The 26069-nt window shown below is 43.0% G+C and overlaps 1 protein-coding gene across 1 annotated transcript; it reads left to right on the plus strand.

The window, feature by feature from the left end:
* Positions 1-769: 769 nt before the first annotated feature.
* xrcc4 (X-ray repair complementing defective repair in Chinese hamster cells 4) lies at positions 770-25630 on the plus strand. The gene is made up of 8 exons (XM_083896326.1): positions 770-805; positions 1921-2062; positions 2414-2604; positions 9926-10092; positions 11088-11219; positions 12037-12182; positions 14471-14612; positions 25492-25630. Exons 2-8 carry the CDS (start codon positions 1921-1923, stop codon positions 25592-25594), a joined length of 1023 nt encoding a protein of 340 aa, XP_083752452.1. The 5' UTR covers positions 770-805; the 3' UTR covers positions 25595-25630.
* Positions 25631-26069: the final 439 nt, after the last annotated feature.

Consider the following 26069-nt stretch of genomic DNA (forward strand, 5'->3'; position numbering starts at 1 on the left):
ATAATTTTGAGATAAAAAGTCGAAATTATGAAATAAAAAGTCGAAATTATGAAATACTATCTCATAATTAGGAGATAAAAAGTCGAAATTATGACAGAAAGTCAAAATTATGAGATAAAAAGTCGAAATTATGAGATAAAAAAGTAATAATTATGAGATATAGAGTCGAAATTATGAGATAACAGTCATAATTATGAGATAAAAAGTCGAAATTATGATATTAAAAGTCATAATTATGAGATAAAAAGTCAAAGTTATGAGATAAAAAAATCGAAATGATGAGATAAAAAAGTAATAATTATGAGATATAAAGTCGAAATTATGAGATAACAGTCATAATTATGAGATAAAAAGTCGAAATTATGATATTAAAAGTCATAATTATGAGATAAAAAGTCAAAGTTATGAGATAAAAAGTCATAATTGTGAGATAAAAAGTCGAAATTATGACCAACAATGTTTGAAAAATGTTGGAAATAATAATGAACATTATTATTAACTCAAAATCATGTTTTTTTCTGTTTTACACTTTAATATTATTATTAAGAGCAAATCTATCACTTCATTAAATTGAAATGATTCACTGCTCTTTCACGTACCTCCAACTCGTCTGAAACGCGCGCGCGCTCATTCACAGCATTCGCGCGCGTTCGTGAAACCTATTTTTTTTTCTACCCGACAACAAGGAATACTATTCTCTGATTGGCTGAATTGGTTTCTCTACTTGGAGAGTCTGCTCAGCTGTTCAGCGTCGTCGCCTAGTGATGACGTAACAGGCAGTGCCCGGTCCAGCTGAGAGTCGAAGGTAGGAACGAAAAGACACACAAACAAACAAACAAACAAACACACAAACACATACATACATACGCGGTGTGTCTTCAGTGTGTGTGTGTGTGTGTGTAGACCGCCTTCAGGAACAACCGCACACAGTTTAGTACAGTTTGGTTTTGTACACTGTTTTATGTTCCTTGTCCTGCGTATGTGTTTAGTTGTGAAGCAGCTGTGAAACGGATGTTGTTAAAAGACGAAGCTGCACAAAAACACGTGTCCGTGCTTCTCTCTGCTGTTGTAGCCTGTACTTACAGCTAAATAAGAGGCTGTGTGTGTTAGTGCATTACAGTGCTTACAGAGCTCTGATGACATGGTTGAAAAGGTGTTGGAATAATCATTTTTGCAACAGTCCTGCTCGCTTTTGTCATTACATGAAAGTAGTGTTTAACAATTATACAACCTTCAGTGTAGCACGCGGTCTGTACATGTTTGTGTGTAATCGACAGGTAATAAAAGTCTAAAGCTGTTTTGAGGTTCCAATAGAGGTTCAAATCTTGTTCAAATTTTACTTCAACACATTCTGACTCTGTCAAACAAGGGGAAACAACGAGGTAAAGAAACAGCAACATCCTCTGTTCTCTGTGTAAATCACACGTACTGTACATTCAACAGCATGTCAAAGACGTTAGGCGGTACAACCAGCCCCCGCTCTTAAGAGCTTTTGGTCATATTTGCTCTGAATTTGATGCTTGACGCTACAAGTGTTGGTTGGCGCCGTGAACAGCAGGCCGCAGATGCCAGGAAAATCGTGTAATTATAGGCGTCATGATCGGCGCGTGCACCTGGTCTAACATACCAGTTTGTTCTGTAACCACAGACGCAATCCGGTCTGTGGTTACAGAACAAACAAGTACCTCATTACTATACAAAAATAAAAGTGGAAGTCTGTCAAGTTTCTTTAATGCAGTCGGTCACGTCCCAGTTGTCATGACATTCAGCATTTGTGATGTCATATGATTGACATTTCTGCAACCTAAAGGATTCTGTGCTGTACGACGGGGGACCCTTCGAACATGTTAACTGCTAGTAGAGAAAAGCAACAATGAACTGAAAGAACTGAAGCTCTGCATGTCTTTCTTTTCTGCGAAGATGCCGACTTCTGTGCAGGAAATTCCCATCTCCTCCAAGCCTGACTCCGTCTACTTCCTGCGAGTGGACTGGCGTGGGCCGGACTTGGGTTTGGGCTTCTGCTTGCTGCTGACCGATGGACAGAATGCATGGAGAGGAGAAGGTAAAGATCTCATGCAACACATCACTGGCATGTTTTACACCAAGATTGGCATATAGACCTGGAAAACCTCTCCTGTTTGACCACACACACACACATCCCTCTCTTCACCTGTACTCATTTAAAAGACTCTCAGGTGACCCTAACGACCCATTCACACCAGGTAACAACCTTAAATTGGGAGGGGTGAACGATTTGCTGTTTAAACGATTCTCAAACGAGCCTCAGAGGTTAAATACCAAGCAAGTCCAGTTGCCTACAGCCAACTACTGAAGAAGATCATGACCTGGAAAGGTCCATATCGTAAACTTGTATGTGTCGTTGACCCACATTGGACGTATACTCTGTGTGCAGTGAGTGAGGCGGCTGTGTCTGGTGAGGCAGAGGAGCTGGAGATGCAGAAGGAGCGGTACATCCAAGACCTTCAGCAGGCGCTGACTGGGACTGAGAGCTCCGTCATCTACAGCTTCACCCTGATGCCATCTTCTCCAAACCACGGCTCCACGGTTACGCTGGGATACGAGAAGGTGCAGAAGGACATCTCGGTGAGTATGACACCGACATACAGTCCCACAATCTCCCTGTGCTTCAAATGGCTAATGGCTTGTACTACTGCATCCCACTTACCCTGGACCAAACCAATGTTAGGACCTGGACCTTGGTGTTTTGGATGGTCAGATCAGATGGATTTTAGTGTGAGCGTCAGAACGCTTCTGCCAAACGGCGCCACGTTGGAAAAGGCATTGTGGGAAAGCCAAGCCATTAGTGGATGAAATTGTTGGGAGAGGGTGTTCTGGTAACACCAGATCTTGAACAGTGGCAACCATGTTCTTGGACTTGGCTGAAAAGAAAATCTTCCCTCTCCACAGTCTAGTCTAGACTGACTGATGGTCTGCAAATCCTTCTCTTTTTTTGAATAAATCCAATCCAGTCCAATTTGATTTATAAAGCACAAACAAGTAAACATCCACAACAAACATCTCATCCATAAAATGCAGAACAGACTCGCACTGTCTCAGATAGTGCTAGCGCTCTTCCATGCGGTTGGAATGGCTCGAGTTTTCCAGACGGCACTGATCGGCCAACACGGTAGCTTCAATAGCCTGGGGCAGTTGTTGTACTGTGTACTTTGGTGCCAGGAAAGCTAGCAGTTTTCAAATAACACACACACGTTTCCTGATGGGGGGAAAAAACATGCCTAAGATTATAGATTTATGACGTTACCTTGTTGTTAAGTGTCTAAAATCAGTTTTTTTTCCTAGTGTCCAGTTCCTAAGACAACCACATGTCATAAAAAAAACGTGAACTACTTAAAGAATAACAATGTTCTGGTTTGCGCTTGTTGCGTAAAACAGTGATGATGAATTCCGCAACCAGATGGTGTTTGTCCATTCTACTGTTTATGAGACCATCGGCTTCGTGGGTTCCTTGTATCCTTTTTTGCCACGTGATGTGTGTGTCTGTTGCGGTAAAAAGGGAAATTAGAAGTGTGTGCAGTAATGTGTTTTCAGGGATTTCACCATATAAATATGTATGTCATGATGACAGGCTTTCTTTTAATGCCTACTTGCTGCCCCCTCTCTCAAGAACAGATCCACGGACATGTGCAGGTGTTACCCGAGTTGATTAGCATACCAAGCAGGTGTGTTTGAGTCGTGCTGTATTCATGCAAAAATATTTCCTATAATTAGTCTACCGAAGTAAATGCTGGGCCAGCATTCACACTATTCTTCTTCTTCTTCTTCTAATTATCAATTTTTCCGGCAGTCTGTTCACTGAGAGCTGTGCTGTAAGATGTTATCAGAGGATATTTTTTTTCCTCCTCGCGCTTGAAACTTCGCCAGAGCAGGTACTAAAAAAATGCTAGTGGAAAGGCAACTTAACCGTGCCGAGGTGAGTAGAGCCGGTGGAAATGTACCACAAGTCTTTGAAAGATGCAAGAAGTGTCCTTTTGAGTGTGTGTTTGTCCAGGAACTGTATATTCTGGTGTCTGTTCCTCCTTACAAAGTTAGTTAGTTAGTTATTCCTTGGTTGATCCTGCACGTAGGTTACGCAGAGCCCTCTGTGTTGACACAGAGCCTGTCGTAGAGCCTTTTGCGTCGTGTTTGTCACTCCGTCAAGGGACAACGGAGACGGCAAGGTCTCGTGTTTGGTCCTCAGGACAGGCCGAGCTAAGCTGCTCTGTGCCGGCTCACAGTGCGCACCGAGCGTCCAGAGCCGGAGCTGATGCGCACCACCGACAACTTTGCTGCCAAACTATAAATACGTCATATCTTAATACACACACCACATGTTTAGACTCTAAATGGCTAATTTCTCGCCGCAAATTATCTTAAAACTGCATTCTGTGACACAGAAAAGTGAGAAACGGCAACTGTTTCAACAACAACAGTCCTTCTCTCTCGGACGAAATAGCAACCTTGCGCAGCGACCCCTACTGATCGGGAGGGAAATTGCAGCGCGTATCCGTCCACGATGCAGAAGTATGAAGGCTCAAGGGGTCGCCATGGTTACGCAGTCGGATAACGCATTACGCAGTCGGAGAAGTATAATGTGGATTTCACTGTCTCTGATGGGAGCATAACAGGCTACTTCAAGTAGGCCTGCTTGGAGATCTGCAGAGGGTTCTCTTGCTGCTGGGACCTTTATTTAGCTCTGTACTGAAGGATCTTTAGTTGAAGAGCTAATGTCTGGACCTTGGATGGCCTGACTGGAGAGGTGTCCTTCCTCCCCCCAAAAGGACAGGGTAGAGAAGAGGAGTCGGTGTCCTCTGGTGAGATGGAGAAGAGAAGATAGTGAGGAGGAAGAGGAGAAACCTGGCTTTGAGTTGTTGGAGACACACGAGGCCACACTGAGGTGGGTTTCACCCCGACGTGTGAATGATAAGGGATCTTGAGACAGTTTTATGGCTCTCTTGTCTTTGAGCAGGGCCGTGTTGTCTCTATCCAAGATGCATGTGACATGATCTTTGCATGATCTGATCCCCAACATTAGAAAAACAGTGAAAGCTGTCGAGACCAAACCTTCTTCTGAGATAAATGTGTTGCAAGTCTTAGCATTTAGCATGATTTAGAAATTAGATTTTATAGTCTTTATAGTATTTATATCTATAGTCTATATAGATATAGTGTTAGATCACAGAAAAATGACTTATATGTAAAAGAAAAAAAAATGCTACTATTTTCCTGATTATTATTCTAAAAGTCAGTAAGTTTTTCTGTAAAAAAAATAAAGTGGGATGAGTTTCACAATGACATTTTCACAGCAAAATGTGTTCCTGCCTGCTTTATAAAGAACATTCAAGGTTCAAAGTTATTTTTTCCTTTATTGTTATATACACGTTTGCTCATGTCAATTAAATTTGTCCTCATAATAATAACGATAATACTAACAAAAGCCAACAATAAAAATAATAAATAATGTTATATTATATTAAATAAATAATACATTAATAAAAACCATGTCTCTAATAATTCAGAAAACAACAGATTAGCAAGATATAATACAATCATAGCAGCACAGCAGTGCAGTCAACAGTTTATGGGTCGAGTGGGTGGGGTCCCCCATGATGTAGGCTTTACTGCTCCTGCACCTGCTGACATATTATGTCCGCAATCGAAGGGAGGCTGGTGCAAACGTTTGCTTTTTACAGAACTGTTCCCGTACCAAGTGGTAGTAGGAAAGGTAAGGCGTACTCTCTGGTGTGTCGAGACCGACCTCTCTCAGCCTCCTGAGGAAATAGGTTCTTAACGTTGTTGGCGGTGTCTGTGGTCCAGGAGATGTGGACTGACGTCTTTCCCACATTGATACAGTGGTCATTCTGGTCTGGTGCACGGACTCTTCGTTTTTGGTATATCAGTCCCACCGTGCTTTGTCATCAGCAAATGTCACATTAAGGAAGCCCAAGTGTTCAGCTGAGCAGGCACTGGATAGTGTGCACAGCAGATGGCTTAAGACGCAACCCTGGGGAGCGAGTGGGTGTTCAGGGTGATGAGGTAGGACGAGATGCCGTTGGTTGAAGCCAAAAGGGTCCTTCTACAAGGGCTGAGGTTCTACCTGGAACCATTTGCTTCTGAAAATCCCTTTCCCAAAGAGTCCCAAAGTTCTTGGTGGAACCCTCCAAAAGGGTTCTCCTGTGAGGACAAGCCAAAGAACCTTATATGGTTCTACTAGCACTTTTATTTCTTAGAGTGTAGATCCGTTACGGAGCCCCCTCTACGTCGCCGGAGAGCCTAGCCTCTCTGTCCTGCTGCACGAAATATTTGTGTCCGTCACTTCGTCAAGGGTCAACGGAGACGGCAAGGGCTGCGATTGGTCCTCAGCCAGCAGTCTCTGGGCGGCATCAACGGGCATGCGGTGGGTGCCCTGATGATTCATATGAGGTAGCACACGGCGTAGAAGGTTCAGCAAATTTGCTACCCGAAAGTGGGTTTCTTCGTCCATGTACCTTATCGGTCCAATAAGACATGTTAAATCCGTTTACATGGTCTTTGGCTGGTGTGTCAAAATGTCCAGGACCCAGTTGCAGAGAAAGGTACAGTACTGACAAGTATCTGCAGGGAAACCATTTTGAAGGCCCGTCCCCCAATTCCATAGGTGGGAAAGAGCAGGGTGGATGACTGTTGGCATACTGGTATGGGCCCAGAATAATGTCCGTATTGCTCTTTTTATATAAGCCATGACCGCCTGCTCAAAGCATTTCATATCTATCGAGGTGAAAGCTACCGGGCGATAGTCATCCGTGCTTTATCCTGATGCACTCTTGGAAATGATGGTAGAAGAAGTCCTGCAACTGATGACAGTAAAAAGGCAAAATCAAACTACTTTTCAAAAGTATTAAACATCAAAAACATCACATTTAAATGTTGTTAAATGTGTCGTACTACTTACGCTTTTCACGAGATGTTTCTTTGCCTGCGTTTTCCTGTCTTTTACGGATTTAACTGTACAGACACTTTGGCCAACCGTGTTATTTTTAAAACCCCCCTTTATACACGATTGGGTAGATGCTGCTTTTGGGAGTTCAAAACAACAGCTTGCTGTTCATGGTGCGATGTGTGCCAGTCGTGCTTTAAAGCACATAGCTATTTGTGCGACACAAAAAATCTTGCAAGGTCAGAATTTATTTATATAGAACATTTTTAAAACAGCCTATGAAATACGAAGCGAAAATATGTCATCTGTACAAAAGAAACTTGCTTAACACTTAAAAGCGTTCTAGTATTGGGTCAGGCTTATTTAATCCTTTTCAGCTATGTCATCTATGCCATAAGTGTTTGGCTTCTTTTTGTGCGTCAGTGTCACTGTTTTCTAAAGAATTCAACCTATGGCAGTAGCCAGGCTTGCCAATGCACACGTCGTCTGTCGTGTGCCGTAGCCCTCAACAGAACCCAAGAGTCAGGTAGAGTGGGAATAAAAAAAGTTTGCATCTCAAATTTTAGCCATTAAGGATGTCAACATGACAAAAACGGAGGAAAACGGTGGTGAGGAAAAGCCTCCCGTTACAGCGGCTGCTACTGCCAATATAAGTGTGATGCAGACGGCCAAGCTGCTGCTGATAATAATAGCTGTAAAATTCCGTTCTTTTCGGTCCAACCACTTTACGGTGTGTTTCTGTATGCTGCTAGCAATGATGTCCTCTACGCCCAGGTCTTCCATGATCAGCATGGTTTTCGTCTTGTCGCCGAAGGTTTTCCGAAGATCTTTATAGACGTCGCGAGCCACCGGCTTGTACTTGCCGATGTTTGGAATGCGCTCCACTGGATGCTTGAATTTTTCCACTGTGCAGAACACCAGACGTTCGACGTGCTTGGCCGTCATCTCGGCAGGGATGTCGCGCAGTATGCCGGCCTTGCAGAAGACATGGTGGATTGTCATAATAAGGTACATATGAAGCTCCGGCTTTTCCGTTAGCGTTGCCTCCACATCAATGGTCACGACCACCGAGTCCTCACTCGCGGGCTTCTCTGTGCCACCCTCGCCGGTGGGGTTCTCTGTTTCCTCCCCGCCACTCCTCTCTGTTTCACCATCCCCAGTTAGGAAAAAACCCGTGTTCCCAGGATCATTGTTGAGGCTCCCTGTGTTATCGTCCCCCTCACCAAAGAAGTTGTTGTACCTCTCTCCAGTGGATTTCCCCCCAATATCATCTCCTTCACCACTGGGTGTCCCAGAAATGTTGTCCCCCCTACTTGCAGGGTTTTCGGTGCCCTCATCATCATCATCAGGACATAACACAAATGTTGTACCTTCCATGTTCTCCTCAATAGTACTGTTTTTGTCCTCTTGGTCTGCGTCCATGGTCTTCTTCTAAAAAAAGTTATCTTCTTTTTTGGTGTTTTGCATCAGCTGGACTACGGAATGTTGCATGACTTCCACTGAATTGCCTTTCATGAAGACTGGATCAGCCTTTTATCTCTTATGCTAAACATATGTGATGTCATTTTAGGATCATTAAATGTGACATCATTAAGTTATGTCATAATGGAATCATTGAATGATTGCTTAGGAGGTTCATTGGAATGATTTGAGTTAATGGTGTGCTAACCCTAACCCTAACCCAATAAAAGTCTCCCGCTATCAGCGGATCATCTGCCTCCATCTTGCCCTACCCGTCCTTGCCTAAGTCCATGAACCTTCTCTCCGGTCTTCCCCTTTTCCTCTGGCCTGGCAGCTCCATCTTGAACATCCTTTGTCCAATATAAATTATCTTCTAAAAACTGGCAGTAGGTTTGAGTTGATTTGAAGTCCATCTTCAACCCCAAAAAGGTCCAACTACAGGTTCATCCTTAATAATAGCAGCTCATACCAGTACCCCGCCCAAAGTAGTTTCCTTTTGCCTACTTCTTGGTGCCCATGCCATCAGTTCCAGGACTTCTACCATCATCTGTGGGCTAAACACGGGGGGGGGGGATTACCGGCAACAGGGGCGTAGACTCGGGGCCTGATTAGGGCCTGTTGTTAATGATAGCCACAGCGTCACAAAGAACAGTATGAAGCCCTTCATCATCAAGGTTTTGCGTTCTCAGAATGGAATTCAACACTTTACGAACTGACCTTACCAAACGCTCCCAAACTGTACCATGAAGGGGCGACCCAGAAGGGGCATTGAAAATCCACTCGATCCCTTCCTGTAGGAGTGCATCGCTAATAGCATTGTGATTCCACTTTTCTATTGGTTCTCTCAACGCTAACAAACTTTGCGCCATTGTCTTAGCGAGCGCATTTCCAACACCTGACCCATTCCGTTGTTGACCCCATCTTGGCCAGGACTACCTTGAAAAAGGTTTCTAATCTCAATTTCCAGACTTTCCTGGTAAATAAAACATGTGTCAGTGGCTGGGTCAAAAACTACAGTGGGAAGCTAAATATATGCTAGTAAACTGTTGAGCTAAATTAAGCTGTGCTTACTTTCATTCACTCCAGAGTCAGATGAATGGCTTCAGGCTGACCACTAACATTGACACTGAGTCCCATGTTGTTGTTGTTTTCTTCTTCCAAATGTTTTTTTTTGTTTGTTTGTTTGTTTGTTGACTGCCAGGAGGTGTTTTCGCTGGAGTTTGTTTGTTTGTCTGACTGTTGGCAACATACCTCGAAAAGTCACGGACGGATATGGATGAAATTTTCAGGAAATGTCCGCAATAGGACCAGGAACAAATGATTACATTTTGGGCGTGATCCGTGGAGGGGAGGGGCGAGGGATCTGAGCTGCATTGGCGGAGGTCTGCGCTCTCCGAGTGCTTTTCTAGTGTCTTGAGCTATCTTGACATCACAGTTCACACCCGGCTGGTTGGTCAGAAATGCATAAAGTAATATATGATTTACGAGATAAAGGCACATTTTGACCTTTATTGTTTTTTTTTTTCCCAGTTCAGGCTGGGTTCTGTGGTCCTGATATCCGTCCCAGAGCCGGCAGGGGCTGTGAGGGAGTTACTGATCCACACTCTGCAGAGGGGAAATACATTGGAGCACCAGAACCAGAGCCTGGAGGACAAAAACTGGAGACTGAGACAAGAACAGCAGCGCATCACTGCAGAGTAAACACACACACGGAACACCACAAAGCAGCACCTCACCTCAGGGTCATTTCAGAGTGTGATGGAATAAGTCCAGCAATTTATTTGTCCGTGTTTCCACCAATTGGAACGATTCAGTATGTTTTTGCATTTCTATGAGGAAAAAATTATTTGGCACCCTTCCGTTGGGGTAGTGGAGTAAAATGGTACGGCTCCACCCCGACAGTCAACTGAATGTAAGGTGTAAATAATCCCATGAGACAAAAGCCTGCAGTATATTCTCATACAAAGCTTGACGTCATGTGGAGAAAAGCAGCCAGAAACTGAGCCTTTTTTTCCCCCAGAATACAACAAAAACTTGATGAATGCCAGGAAAAACGCGATCATAGAATCGGTCGGTCTTTGAGTCACTGAAATTAAAACTAAGGAACTAGAGAACGACACACAAATGTTGAAATCTTTGAGTTTCAGTTCCCTGGAAATCCATCACAGGACCCCCCCCCCCCCCCCCCCCCCGTGATGGATTTTGACTAATGACTAATGCCAGTAAACTATATTCCACCCGATCACGAATAAGGACAGACTTTTGACCGACATATGAGTGTATGAGCAGAGCAGTTAGTCACTCCAAGGAGAACCGAGGCAACTGCAAGACCTCCAATTCTGAAGATTAGTCTTTAAGATGACGAAGATAATCATCTGTTTATTGAATGTTTTATTAGAATATTCTGCTCCCAGCTTGCTCATTATTTATATTTTGGTTAATACCCGAAAATCGTACACTTAGCGCCAACCTTGAAACTAGCTCAATCTCTACAAAAACTTCCACGATGACTTCCCTTCCCTAAGTGCCAGTGTCAGGGAACTATGGTGGGCTTTACATTCTAGAAAGGATGCCATTCCTTCTGTGTTTTGTGCTGACTGCTGTAGAAACCGATTTTTTTTTTTATCTACATGCTTGCTTCATAGTAGGAAATTAACAATGCGTGACACACTCGTTTTTCTTTGTTTCCCAGACTGACGCTGTATGCCCATGGTAAGGAGGCCTTGGAGGCCGAGCTCTATTCACAGTTTGTCCTCATCCTGAATGAGAAAAAGGCAAAGATCCGCAGTCTGCAGGAAACTGTCTCACACTTGCAGCCATCCAGGTTTGATGCTTTCATGTTCTTTCAATTCTGACAGCCTGAGCTGGAGGCACTGTGTTTTTAGGCTGTTCTTTTGAATATGATTTCTCAAATCTTGTTTGGCCTTGAGTGAACTAAAATGAATCGACCTTATCCATCCATTATTGCATGTTATTGCATGTTTTTGGACTGTGGGAGGAAACCGGAGAACCCGGGGAGAGAAAGTGACCTCCTGCAGAAAAAGCCTTGTTCCAAGCGGGGCTCGAAACCCGGGTCTTCTTGCTGCAAAGGCAAGAGCGCTAACGTGTAGTAGTTAGCGCTCTTGCCTTTGCCTTTATCAATATTATAGAGTAGAGAATGAGAATGTTGAGTCACATCAACCCAGAGTTCACTGAATTCTACTTGAGAAGTTTGAAAAGGGAAAAAATAATGGGTGCAAACCAATGTTGTGAGCTAGCCATTGTTAGCAATACCAGTTGATAGCAATGTTCTTTGGGGTTTTTTTTGCACACAAGCAGCAAAGCTACATGTCTTTGGTTAAAACACAAGTGCTATGAATGGTAACAGTAGCAGTATTTGAAGTATAGCATTTGAGTTTCCAAGTCGGAAATTCAGATTTCCGGCTACAAATGGAACACACCGCAACATTGTACTTTTTGTGTCAAAAAGATGCCAAACCAGATGTTTGTATTTCCCTGTCCCAGACATGTTTTAAATGAGTATGCTACAGTACAGTGTAAATCATGTCAAAGTATAAGCTTTGTAGCTTAGCTAAGCTTAACGGTTGCCTCGTATTGTTGAGCCAAAACACCGATGTAGCATTTCTGGTCTCTTCTTGTAGGAATTCTGATGGTGAAAATAAAAGGGATCCAATAATATCAAAGCAGAACACTGGTGAGGAAGAGGAGGACGATGAATATGGAGGGAGCACTGATGAGGAGCCAGAAGAAGTGAAGATGACCCCAGCTGCCTCTTCACAGATCTGTGGTAAGACTGTTTGGCTTTATGGTTATACTATAAGGTGCTGATGCTTAGTGAGCATCTCATACAACTATTGCAGAGATGTAGGAGGAGCTTCTGTCCAGCAGTGTTGCCTCAAAGCAAGAATGTTGCTGGTTCACGTCCTGGTCCAGGTGTTTGCATTTTCTCCCTGTGGTTGTTCTCCAGGTTCCTCCAAAAAATATGCATGAATACCAAAATAATATTTGATATTTGAAGTTCCTGATGGAAGCAAGAGTGGATAAACAACTCCTTTGTTCTGTGATGTAAAATTGTGGATTTTATATATGGACTGTGGTGCAAAAGAGTGAGCTGTTTACAAAGGAACACAAGCTTCGGATCCCAGCCAGAAAAGGCTGTCTAATGGTGAGATAAAGTGGCAACTGTATTGAGAAATTCTATTCTTGAGATGGTATCCCCACTGTGCACCATGTCTTTAAAGGGGACCTATTATGCAAAATCAACTTTTTAATCATTTAAATCCTTATATTTGGGACTTCCGTACTCATTGGAACGTCACAATGCACTAAATTCCTGTGCTGGCGAGGGCAACGGTATCCGAAAAACCAGAAGTCTGTGAAAAGTTCTATTCTTGTCTCCACAGTGCAGCACAGAGTTCTACACAAACTTCCAGCCTCAGAGGATTTGTCTGTCCAGTGGATACATGTTATATATGACGGCAATGTGCCTGCTAGAGCCTGCAAATGATCACTTTTCCAAATGCTAACTGCTGTTAGTTCCCAGTAGCCTCTGCGGCTGATGTCATTTCATGTCCCTTAAGTTTTGTTTTACTTATTTTTTTAAGGTGGACCTAAAGAGATACTACTAAACCGAGTGTTCTGAACAGGGCTGTTTTGGCAGCGTGATTGAACTGCTGTGGTGCTTCATCCTTATGGTATTTTGACCAAAGCATGTCACAGACATGTTCATTAGGACACCAGGGAACTAGTTTAACTTGGAGAAACAGGGTATAATATGAACCCCTTAAAAGAGAATTAGCCTCGGTGTCTCAGGATTTGTGTACAGCAAAAACAGACAAGATTCCGTAGGAAGGGGAGACTTTTCCAGAAACCATAGTTCCAGGACGTTGTTTTGGTAGTCATGACAGACTCTGTAGTCTCTGTGTAAATGTGTTCTCTAAATCAAAATAATGTCACTTCTCAGACTGGAATGTTAACACATCATCTGCAGAAGCTTGAACAGGTTAGTCAGCATTAAATCACAGGAAGGGAAGGGAAAACACCTGCTGTAACGTCAGTCAGTATATTTCCCCGTTTTTTTTGTTGTACTATTTTATTCATCCCCCTAGGGAAACTCCTCCTCTGCATTTAACCCATACTGTGGGCCAATTGCTCAGGGATACCTCAGCCCTTTGACCTAGTGGATATTCGAACCGGCAACCCTGGACTGGTCCAAGTATGGAAATAGATTTATTGAATAAGGTGTGTCGGCCTCTTTTCAGCTTGTTAATATCTGCCATTTTCCAGTTGACCTTTTTATGTCACACAGAACCTTCACAGACGGAACAAAAAAGCATTTTCTCCTTGTATTTTTTAGCGTTTAATATTTGGTCTCAGCATTACTGTAACTTCCTGCACAACACGTCAAAATATAATGCTGTAAAGTTTACGTTTTCGCTGTCGTCATGGCAGCAGCGTTATATGTTTGCCCACTCTGTGTTTTTTTTTTTGTGCCTGGAAACTGAGAATGACATCACCGAGGAGTTACATAATACAGAGTCTCAGTGGCTCTGTGAGCTGACAGCTCCAAACACCTTTAAATACAAGCAGCGACTGACGCTGGTGTCACGCGTTGACTCGCGTTCCCGTGTGACCTGGACGCGACTAATGTGCCGATGGATTTCAGCAGAACATGGAATTGAGAGGGGATTTTTCCTTCCCTCATCCCAGTAGATTTTTTTTTTTTCCACTTTCTCACACATTAAATTGCCCAATCTATGTTTGTCTGGACTTTTTGTGATGTACGTGCTCCTGTGTCCTGGGCCTTCCCCTTTTTCTGAGGAGGAAAATATTGAAGAATTTGTGTTTTTTTTTCTGTTGCTATTGGGGATGAACCGATACAACACTGAGGACTTTCAAATGCCAACTGTGTATAACTGTAATCTTGATAAAACACAGACTACACTCTCAGAAATAAGGGTCCTTCTACAAGGGCTGAGGTTCTACCTGGAACCATTTGCTTCTGAAAAACCCTTTCCCCAAGAAAGGGTTGATCAGTGTAATAAAACCCTGACTAAATAATGACTTTTTCCACAGTTTCCACGACTCCGAGCCCACTGGATGACAACCTGAAGGACATCACTGATGTGGCTCCCTGTCGCAAACGCCGCTTTCGTCACCTCGCCCCCTCTGACCCCGCAATTAAAAGGCAAACCCCACAGACCTCCACAGGGAAGAGGTATGGATGTGATTACCTTTAAAACCATGTAATGCCATTAACAGGTGTGTCTCACTGAGTCAGCTTAAAAAGGGGGACATATTATGCAAAACCAACTTTTTGAATAATTTTAATCCTTATATTTGGGACTCTGGAGGCCCTATCAGTCGGCAAAGTGTGAAAAAAGATGACTCACTCCTGTTTTTGTGGTCCTCAGTGTAAGTACAGGATATAAAACACTAAAAAACAATGCGCTAAATTCCTGGAACTTTTGTGTCTCGTAGCTCCGCTTTTTCCATAAAACACGCGAGAGTGCTGGCGAGGGCAACGGTATCCAAAAACCATAAGAAAGTTCTATTCTTGTCTCCACAGTGCAGCACAGAGTTCTACACAAACTTCCAGACTCAGAGGATTTATCTGTCCAGTGGATACATGTTATATATGACGGCAATGTGCCTGCTAGAGCCTGCAAATTATCACTTTCCCAAATTCTAACTGCTGTTAGCTCCCAGTAGCCTCTGTGGCTCATGTCATTTCCTGTTTTTTTTAAGGTGGACCTTTAAGGTGGACCTAAGAGATACTACTAAACGGAGCGTTCTGAACAGGGCTGTTTTGGCAGGGTGATTGAACTGCTGTGGTGCTTCATCCTTATGGTATTTTGACCAAATTAGGACACCGGGGAACTTGGAGAAATAGGGTATAATATGGCCCCTTTAATATTTGTTCTGTGTGTGAAAAGATGGTTTTATTATGTCTCTCCATATCTTTTGTGGAAGGGTCTGCTCGCTCATAAACGGTTCTTACAGTTATACTTAAAAGTGTTGGTGTAGCCAGGGTGTGAACCGAAGTAGCACTAAGACATAAATGCTCTTTACTGCTCCAACTTTAAAAACACACTTCCCTCTTTTACAGTCGAGCAAAAATCAGCAGATGTAGAACTACTTCACTTCATACTTTCTTCATTCTTCAGTTCCTCCTTTTTGTCTTGTCTTGCATTTGCCTTCACCCTTTTTTCTCTCCCTCTTTCCTCCTTGTGAATGAATGGGGAAAATCAAACATCGTAAAAATTCCACGCCATAGAACTCTTTTACGTCGGGCAATTACACCAAATCTGCAGCGGCTCTCTAGGAAATTTAACCTTTGGACTCAAACATTCGCATAGTTCGAGGTTGTTGTTTTGATAGCTGGTCCGACAACTGTATTTAAGCATCGTTGGAAACACAAGACCCTGTAAAAATGGGGTTGTTTGTCATGGGACAATCGAAGAAGTTCCCAGCTCTACTAACCGTGGATCAGTGAATTCATGACCACATCTGTATTCTTCTCTGAACGTGTCCATGATCGTCATCGATCTTCTGTTTCCAACTGTTCAAGCTTGTTTTCTGCAGGGTTTGTCGTGGCTTTATCGGTGCCTTCATTGATCCGAGAGTGGAGGTTAGCTGACGAGCAGCTGGGAAACGAGTTGCAGAGGTGTGGAATGCTGCGGAGTCGGTTTAAATCTGGGATGTAAAAGTCTCTGCGGAGGCAGGTGTTCATGTTTCTGGATTCTTTCTATCGCACTTTGGAGGTTTTCTCCAAAAGGCCAGAGTTGAACCTGTTCCTGCTGAATGGAATCGCTTCATGAACTGATTTTCGTTACTTTTATCGGTTCAGTTGAGCTCGGCGGCGAGCGTTAGCCGGCCCCGGGGAAGTGGAACTGCCGTGTTCTGCGACTCACCCGTGAATCTTCGTCTAAAACGACGTTAGCCAGACTGTTGAACGAACTACCGATTAGCGCTCAGTCGCTCGCTCGCGATTCGCGAACCTACTGCACACAAGAGAACTGTCGCTGAGGACGTGAGTCAAAATAACAGTTGATGCCGCCCAGAGACTGGCTGAGGACCAATCGCAGCCCTTGTCGTGCCCCTTGACGGAGTGACGGACACTTCAAGAATGTTTCATGCAGCCGGAGACGACGGAGAGGCTCTCCAACGGGCTCTCCGGCGACGAAGAGGGGTCTCCGTAACCGACGTAGAGCACTTTACGCAGGAGTATGAATTGGGCTTAATGCCCAAAATGCATTATGAAAAACAGGTTCTTCTCTGATGAAATGGTGGGAGGTTGCGAATACTCGGAAAAGCAGCAGTTAGAGATGTTGAAGACAACATTAACATCATTGAGCCCAAACACTGCCAGAGACTACTACAGAGGCCACTTCAGGAGAAGAAACTAGAGCTGATGAGTGTCAGGGACTCCCATCAGATGCAGATATGTTTCCATTAAAGACACTGCGTTTCTTTCTCCAGAGGTCAGAGAAGAGGTCAAGGCTTCAATGACATTTGCTCATGTAGCAGCTTTTCCATTTCAGACCACACAGCGATGCCTGCCCTGTACCGCTGTGGAGTCAAATGGCTGGAAAACAGTAGGATTGTTGTTGCATCGTGTGGGATGGCTGGGTTATGACAAGCAGCTGTTTTTGCTACACCTACATCTACTGGAAGCTTGGTGGGTCCTAAAAATAATATGAAACCTGGCTGCAGGCCCAGGATCATAACTGTTTGAGGACCCACTCGTTTTATAACGATCTGATAACATTCTTATGTCGTAAGATCTGCTATGTGGGTGAATCAGGGTCCACCAGCCTGCAGGACAGGAACCTCCTGGACTCTGCTGCCCATCATTGACCCTGCCTCCTAATGTTTGAGATGGTAGACCAGGTTGAAGACTGCTGTCTCCTGTCTTTTCGGTGCTTAAATGTGGGAGATTTCAAAAGTGTCCAGAACAAGGAGACCTTCATGCTCCTGTGTGAAAGTCAGACATTTTAGTAGACTTAAGAGCTGATGAGTAAAGGACTGTTAACGCGGGTGAAGGTGGACATATTGGAAGATCCACATGGTCCATCAAAGTGTGTTCTTGTATTTTGGGCTTTGTGAGGACCAAAAATGGTATAAACCATACAGCTTGTGGACATTTTGGCTGGTCCTCACTTCTTTAAAGAGCTTTTTGGGGGTTAAGACCTGGTTTTCGGGCTAGGGTTAGAATTTGGTTTAGGATAGAGTTAGGGTTTTGGCATTTGGCACTTTTTTATTTACATGTAATGCCACTTTTGGTTGAATTGATTTTGCGCTTTATGTCGCGTCACCATGTCTGAATACACTCTTAGAAATAAGGGTTCCAAAAGGGTCCTTCTACAAGGGGTGAGGTTCTACCTGGAACCATTTGCTTCTGAAAAACCCTTTCCCAAAGAAAGGGTTCTTCAAGGGTTCTTCAAGGGTTCTTCAAGGGTTCACTGATGGTTCCAGTAAGAACCATTTTGATCCAGAGAACCCTTTAAAACCCCTTTCCTGAATAAAAGTTTTTTTTTAAAAAGGGTTGTTGGTGGAACCCTCCAAAAGGGTAAAGGTTCCACCTGGAGCCAAAAATAGTTCTCCTATGAGGACAAGCTGAAGAACCATATGTGGTTCTACTTAGCACTTTTATTTCTAAGAGTGTAGAACACGTTATTTTTGGACAAAACAAAATACGAGACTGTGAACATGTGAACACAATGTTTTTCGTGCTCCTCGATGTGCAAAATATAAAAACCGAACCAAACCGGAAACTGACCCAAAAGCACCATACAAACAGAACCGTGGGCTTGTAGAACCATTGCACCCCTAGTCCTAACCTCTGAGTTCATTTTCCCTTGTTTTTTGTATTATTGAATGGTAAATAAACTCCCACAAAACATGTGTTTCAAATGGGAATGTTTGTGATGGCTTTTCTCAGTCATTCAAGGCAAATAGAGTTCTATCGTCCTGGCAACCCCATGGACAAACGATGCGCACCCACTAATCAGCAGACACGTTAAAAACATTTTGACCTGGAACATTTTTTATTTATTACATGGAAATTTGTCTCGTCTTCAAATCACATCACAACACAGCTGGTGTGTGATGGTTGGTCGTTTCAATCCTGCCTTCCCAGCTTTGATGAAAACGGTCCCAGTCCGCTTGTTAAATGCCAAAAGCGAAATTCTTTTGTCTCACTTTGACGTATTAGGTGTTTACTGAATAACCGTGCCCTAACCGCTTGCAACTGTTTTGAATGATTCTGTTTGTGCTTTTGTTTGATTCATTTTTTTTTTGTTTGCCTTGATGTTGCTGTTTATGCCAAAACATCATGGACAACGGGGGTTTCCTTGAGTTTTAAAGCTCTAGTGTGCAACCTCTATTACCAAAACACTGTGGCTTCCCCCCCCCCCCATCCCACTCTCTCTCACACACACACACACACACACACACACACACACAAACAGGAAGCAAGGGAATGTTGGACGTAAAAACAACAACAGAAATAACTGCTATACTGAGAAACACAGTCATGGACGTTCTTTACCTTATGTTTTAATTGGCTTGGGTTTATCTTTGCTCTTACTCCATCACTCACCTGAGGGTTAGCAGTTGTGACAGCAGTTTCCACTCGTGTCCCCTTCTCTTACGCCTAAAGAGAAAGGCCAGCTGTACACCTTCAGGACGTTATCACGTCAACAGCATTCCTCTGAGAAGGAATATCGCAATCGGATGATAAAAGAGCGAAAGTGTTGTCCAGCAGGTTTATCGTTTCAATAATCCAAGTGTCTGGTGTATTTCTTTAACCACACAAACACATGCTGCTGTGGCTGTCGGCAGCCCAGCTGCTGCTGCCAGGGAGAAGAGACTCCTTTTCCACTGTGGACTTTGTGAATGCACAGCTCCACTAATTAGTGTGTGGAAACCATTAGGAATCTCTCCACATGGTGTAATGTTGTCCTCATGATATGTTTTCAGAGTTGAATTAATTCCAATAGGTGTATTCTCACTTACCTGGACAACGTCTCCGTGCAGAGAAAGGTTTTTCCTGTACATGTAATGAGAGTTGGAATGATTCAGAAAACACGCTGTGTAGAGTTTTTCCTGAAATTACTTCCCGCATTTGTTGACAAACTTACTTAATTGTAGACAAAAGGCTTCATACTTGCTTGAGGACGTTTTTGAGGTTATACCCCACGTTCCTAGTTCCAAGTGTTTTATTTGCGACACATCTTTAAGGGTGTGTTCAGACCTAATCGTCCACTTTGTGGATCTACACCTGATCATTAGTGACGTAGTGCTGCAAAAACCACCGGCACGCTGCTGTTTCTGCCAGCGGGCAGGAGGTTCCTGTCACGGCTCATCATTCTAAAATCAGAAAAAAAACACCTCAAGACTGAGTTTTAGATAAAAAGGTTTATTTTAACAGTTGCTGGTATGCGAGTGGTCAGTGGATCCACGGGATTATCCAGGTGTGAGGTGAGAGCCTCCACAGAAAGGGTATTTATGTCAGGAAGTTAAATCTTACTGCTGCAGATACTCAACAGGATTTTGAGGGGAGCCACTGGTTGCATGAGCCGTAGGAGAGTGATCAGGTCATCATCACCCCCACCTTTGTTCCGCCCCCTGTGACCTTCATATATAAAGCAGTAGAAAATGAGTGATTCTTCCTAAATGTAATTTACGTTCAATGTTCACTACCTTTCGCCAAATTGAAACAAAGCTGTGTGCAAGAAGTCAGTTAGGAAGTTTGTATTTTCATTGTGGGTTAACCAAAAGTTACATTTTTGGATGTCGATGAATAACATTATTCTGTAGTCTGAACACAGTGCTGCAGAGGCAGAGGTACTTCTAAGTGGGTTCTTGGACACGAAATGAGTGGCCAAAGTCGGTCACTGTTCTCAAAGTCCTAACCTTTTTTTCTCTGTTGTGTCTACGGTAGACTATGCTGAGTCACACAGCTCTGAAGCCCCCACAGCCTCACACCCAGAAACCCCACGACACTACTGCTCTTGTTTCCGTGTCTCCTATTTGGCAGTTTTTCTTTCTGGGTGTGGTTATTTAAGAATTCTTCCAAAGACAAGTCTCAATCTAACGCTGTCTCTATAGCTGTCCAGCAAAGGGTGAATGTACCATCATCTTCAACCATCCAAATGATGTACCAAACATCCAAATGATGGACCAAAAGATGTACCAAACATCCAAATGATTGACCAAAAGATGTCCCAAAAGATGTACCAAAAGATCCAAATAATGTCCCAAAAGATGTACCAAAAGATGTCCCAAAGGATCTACCAAAGGATGTACCAAACGTCCAAATGATGTACCAAACATCCAAATGATGTACCAAACATCCAAACGATGCACCGAAAGATGTACCAATAGATGTCCCAAAAGATGTACATAAGATGTACCAAACATCCAAAAGATGTACCAAAAGATGTCCCAAAAGATGCACCAAAAGATGTACCAAAAGATGTCCCAAAAGATGCACCATAAGATGTACCAAACATCCAAAAGATGTACCAATAGATGTCCCAAAAGATGCACCATAAGATGTACCAAACATCCAAAAGATGTACCAAAAGATGTCCCAAAAGATGCACCAAAAGATGCACCAAAAGATGTACCAAACATCGAAAAGATGTACCAAAAGATGTCCCAAAAGATCCAAATGATGTACCAAAGGATGTACCAAACATCCAAATGATGTACCAAAAGATGTACCAAACATCCAAATGATGAACATCTTCTAGCATTAGTTCAGCTGTGAAGTGGTGCCATCCATCCCCAGCTACTGCCAATATTTTAGTAGCAGTGCTCATTACCAACTCAGGCTGCAACAAGAAACAGCAGTATGTCTATGAGCAACTGTGATCTGTTAATCACACCCCAGTCCCAAACTGGCAAACACTGACTGTAAAAGCAGAGACCTTTGTCTGAGGTGGCAAACGTGGGGAGCAAGAGCTGCTGGCAGCTCTACACCCAGCTTCTGCCTTCCTGTAAAACATCTTTAGGAGGAGACAGAACAGAAAGTGAAGGCTATATGACCGGGATGACTAATTACAGGGATTGCTCAACATTTGGGAAATACCTAGTTTAATAAAGGTTAAATAAAAAAGACTTTCTTCTTCCTGTGAGCTTCCACATGTAGCGCTGCCCCACAACCAGACAGCAACATGTCAAAGGGATAGTTTTGTTTCTTGGTTGGTACAGCTGACAATGATGTGTGCCCTCTCTGGGTTTATTATTGCACTGTTGGTTGTGTTGTTAATCCCCTTTTTAACTCAAGGAACCAGGCGAAAGTTGCATGGGAACACTCATCCTCCTTTTCATGGGAAATACTTCTGTAAGCAATCAAACTTTGCTCCTAGCCATCACAGATAATAACTGCAAGACACAGGACTGGTACAGTTTTAACTGTGTGTTTGCATTTTTGCCCTGCTCTGACCAGCACAGTTTTTATAGGTTGTTGTATGAGCTGCTGCCCTCAAACGTACAATTCCACCGAGCTGTAAAATCTATAGATACATAGATAACCGTAATTGATCTCCAAACTGGGAGATGTTTGAACTATGGAATAAAGGCAAAATATACATGTATACAGAAAAACACAAGGACGACAGTATGTAACATGACTTTTACAACAGATGTGTTCAGTATGTTCAGTGTGAAGCTGTCTGCAGTTAAATGCCAGCTGAAAGTCATGAGACTCGTGTTCATTAGGGTAACCTGAAAGTTTTCCATCACTTCAGTCCTGGAGTCTCTTCTGTGCTCCTTCACTACACTATTTAAGCTGAAAGAATGAAAGCAGGTCTCCTTCTCTCTACATATATCTATCTTCAACTTTTTTAATCATTTAAATCCTTATATTTGGGACTCTGGAGGCCCTATCAGTCGGCAAAGTGTGAAAAAAGATGACTCACTCATGTTTTTGTGGTCCTCCTCAGTCATTGATTTCCGCACTCATTGAGACGTCACAATGCGCTAAATTCCTGGAATCGTTGTCTCGCGGAGCTCCGCTTTGTCCGTAAAACAAGCTAGAGTGCTCAGCGAAAAGTTCTATTCTTGGCTCCACAGTGCAGCACAGAGTTCTACACAAACTTCCAGCCCCAGAGGATTTATCTGTCCAGTGGATACATGTTATATATGACGGCAATGTGCCTGCTAGAGCCTGCAAATGATCACTTTTCCAAATGCTAACTGCTGTTAGCGCCCAGTAGCCTCTGTGGCTGATGTCATTTCCCGTCCCTTAAGTTTCGTTTTACATTTTTTTAAGGTGGACCTAAAGAGATACTACTACACCGAGTGTTCTGAACAGGGCTGTTTTGGCAGGGTGATTGAACTGCTGTGGTGCGTCATCCTTATGGTATTTTGACCAAATCACAGACTGTTGTTTACTAGGACACCAGGGAACTACTTTAACTTGGAGAAATATTGGTGGGTGGAATAATTACAAAAAGTACCAAACTGTGTCATAAGACACGTTTGCTAACGTGAAGTGAGGTTAATTACTGGAGTAGCTGTATTGCCTATTTTTCAGTTTTGTCAATAACGTTACTAGTGTTTGTTCTGAATAAACTGACTAATCAAAAAAATAATCAACTGATTTATTGTCTACCAATATAATTAAAGGTGCCATGTGTAAGAATGTGGCCAAAAACGGTTACTACGTTCAAATTCAAAATTCCGACGTCTTATAAGTTTCGTTGTCTGACGTAACTGGCAACCTGTGGTTGCTCGGCAGCTGAGACTCTACCGACTGCAATGATTGGTAGACGGCGGTAGGTGGCGCCACATGCCAAAACATGATTTCAAAACAAAAACATGATTTGCAGTCTGCAAAATATTTCTTTTAATGCAAACATTTTGTCTGTACTGTTGTTGTTGGTGAGTTCAGTTTGTTATATGAACATTATTCCTGAGTCTCTGTGACATATTAGGAGGAGTTTATAGCCAGTTGCTTTTTAGATTTATTACATAATGCACCTTTAATCTGAACATTGCCAAAATCATAAAAATCCAGGTCTGAAAGCAACTATACATAAACATACTTATTGTCCCAAAGTCTGAAAACAGTCTTGCATATTGAGTCAAATCATGCATTATTTATGTTAATTCAACATTTAAACATCAATTATCACAATCATCATTATTTAAATATGCGATCAATCATAAAAAGACCACGGCGAATTCTGTGATTCATTTCTCATGTGTTGATCGATTAACTAAAGCATGAATACAACTGGTGGAGTTAATTCGGAACATGTTCTCGGTACAATATGGTGTACCGAACATATAAACAATAGTTGTTTCCCCCCCCCCCCCTTTTGTTTATACAAACACAAAGAAGAAGAATCCCCTCTGCCCAGCTCGCTCCAAACCGAAGCGGTGTTTAACGTCATAAGCCAAAACAATCCTGTTTGTGGGGGGGGGGGGGTTCCTGTCCCGTATACCCAATGTAACCTCACCTCTCCAGGTTACAGCAGCTCTCATCATGTCACCCTCTCTCTCTGCCATGTGTGGAAGTCTCCAGTGGTCTTCAGTGGTCTTCTGTGGCCACCATAGAGCTGCTTTCCCGCCGCACTGAACATGGCTCTTGTTTCCCCGTTAACTGATTCCAGCAGTGTTGCTCTCTCTGTCATGCAGTTGGTAATGATTTAAACAAGCTCAGGGCCTCTCTCCTCTCTCTTCTCACACCAGACTTTCCTTCTTTCGTTCCCGTTCAGGTTTCGTCGTCGTTACAAGTGAGGCTTGTTTGGAAGTAGAAATGATGGGGGTTCTTGTATCGGAAGATGCTTTCGTGTGCCAAGTGTGTTGAGACATTTACGCCATAATTCTGCAGAAAGCATTGAAAACGGCCAGTGAAAAGCTTATTTGTGGGTGGTCCTCGTGTGTCTTTGCCAGTCATTCGCACAAAAGCCATCGAGGTGAAAGGTGAGAGGGTTAGTGTTTGAATGTTTACAGCACGCATATTTCTACTGTGGCCCTTTTAAATGAAAAATAAAGTGAAAGTGAAAAAAATTGATTAAAACAAATACACTTGTTTATGCAACGGATGATTCGAGGAACCTCTCCATCTCTGAAATTCTCTGACGATACTGACACCGCTGTCAGTGCTGTTTTTGCATAGTAAACCAGTTGTTGCCAGTAACTGGAGTAACAGTCTGTCCACCAATGGGACCTGGATTCCTTGAGCCCTGTGACTGTGATTGTTCAGTCTCCTTTGAACGGAACAAGTAGCAAGTTTTCCAATCTTCCCTTATCCTTGTCTGTCCACTCCCCATCCCCCATATACTGTGAGTATTTGATGTCCCTCTCATCTTCTGTATCTCTGAATCTCTAATGTCCTTCTCATCTTTGGTATCTCTGAATCTTTGATGCCCCTCTCATCTCCTGTATCTTTGATGCTCCTCTCATCTTCTGTATCTCTGAATCTTTGATGCTCCTCATCTTCTGTATCTCTGAATCTTTGATGCTCCTCATCTTCTGTATCTCTGAATCTTTGATGCTCCTCATCTTCTGTATCTTTGATGCTCCTCTCATTTCCTGTATCTTTGATGCTCCTCTCATCTCCTGTATTTGAATCTCTGATGTCCCTCTCATCTTCTGTATCTCAGAATCTTTGATGCCCCTTTCATCTTCTGTATCTCTGTATCTTCAATACCCCTCTCATCTTCTGTATCTCTGTATCTTTGATGCCCCTCTCATCTTCTGTATCTTTGATGCTCCTCTCATCTTCTCTATCTCTGTATCTTTGATGCCCCTCTCATCTTCTCTATCTCTATCTTTGATGCCCCTCTCATCTTCTCTATCTCTGTATCTTTGATGCCCCTCTCATCTTCTCTATCTCTGTATCTTTGATGCTCCTCTCATCTTCTGTATCTCTGTATCTTTGATGCCCATCTCATCTCCTCTGTCAGAATCTTAGATGCTCCTCTCATCTTCTGTATCTCAGAATATTTGATGCTCCTCTCATCTTTTCCATTTCTGAATCTCTGATGTCCCTCTCATCCTCTGTATCTCTGTATCTCTGATGCTCCTCTCATCTTCTGTATCTCTGAATCTTTGATGTATGTGTGTTGCTACAGGAGCGTCTCCCCTGCAGGACCCAGTAAGCCTCAGACCCCACAGAGCTCTGTCGACGCTGCTGCAGCAAGTCCAGCAGCCGAGGACCTGTTTGAGGACTTTTGACCCTTCACTTCTAGAGGACACTGTACAGATTAGAATAATTACACCACTCATGTATATTTAGTAAAACATAAAAAAATATTTTTTTTACAACAAGAAAAATAAATCTTTGAAAACTAAGTGTGTCCAGTGTGTTAGAGTTGGTGAGATGATGATGATGATGGTGAGACTTCAGACTGTAACACAGGACTCCTCTTCTCACCCCTCCCTTTGAACTACGGTGGCCTTCACATACCAGAAACCATCTCATCATCATCATCATCAAGTTCCCACAGATACAGATGTTTTCCAAAACTTAACTGAACTCTGTTAGCGCTGCTTCACAAACTCTTTATATTCTCACACTCTGCCGTTTCCTCCTCCTTCTTCTTCTTCTTCGTTGGTTTCCGCATGAGATCATGAGAGAGGTTTCTCAGGTTTCCTCCCATGTTTCCCCTGATGGAGGCAGCAGTGGATCAACAACTCCTGTGTGCTGTGA

This window comes from Microchirus variegatus (assembly GCF_963457635.1).
Source record: "Microchirus variegatus genome assembly, chromosome: 1".
Taxonomy (NCBI): Eukaryota; Metazoa; Chordata; class Actinopteri; order Pleuronectiformes; family Soleidae; genus Microchirus; species Microchirus variegatus.

Excerpts from the sequence above, each read along its gene's own strand:
- xrcc4 (XM_083896326.1), top strand. The coding sequence starts at position 1,921 with ATGCCGACTTCTGTGCAGGAAATTCCCATCTCCTCCAAGCCTGACTCC. Across the intron at positions 2,063-2,413 it reads GAATGCATGGAGAGGAGAAG|TGAGTGAGGCGGCTGTGTCT; the intron begins GTAAAGATCTCA and ends CTCTGTGTGCAG. Across the intron at positions 14,613-25,491 it reads CAGACCTCCACAGGGAAGAG|GAGCGTCTCCCCTGCAGGAC; the intron begins GTATGGATGTGA and ends GTGTTGCTACAG.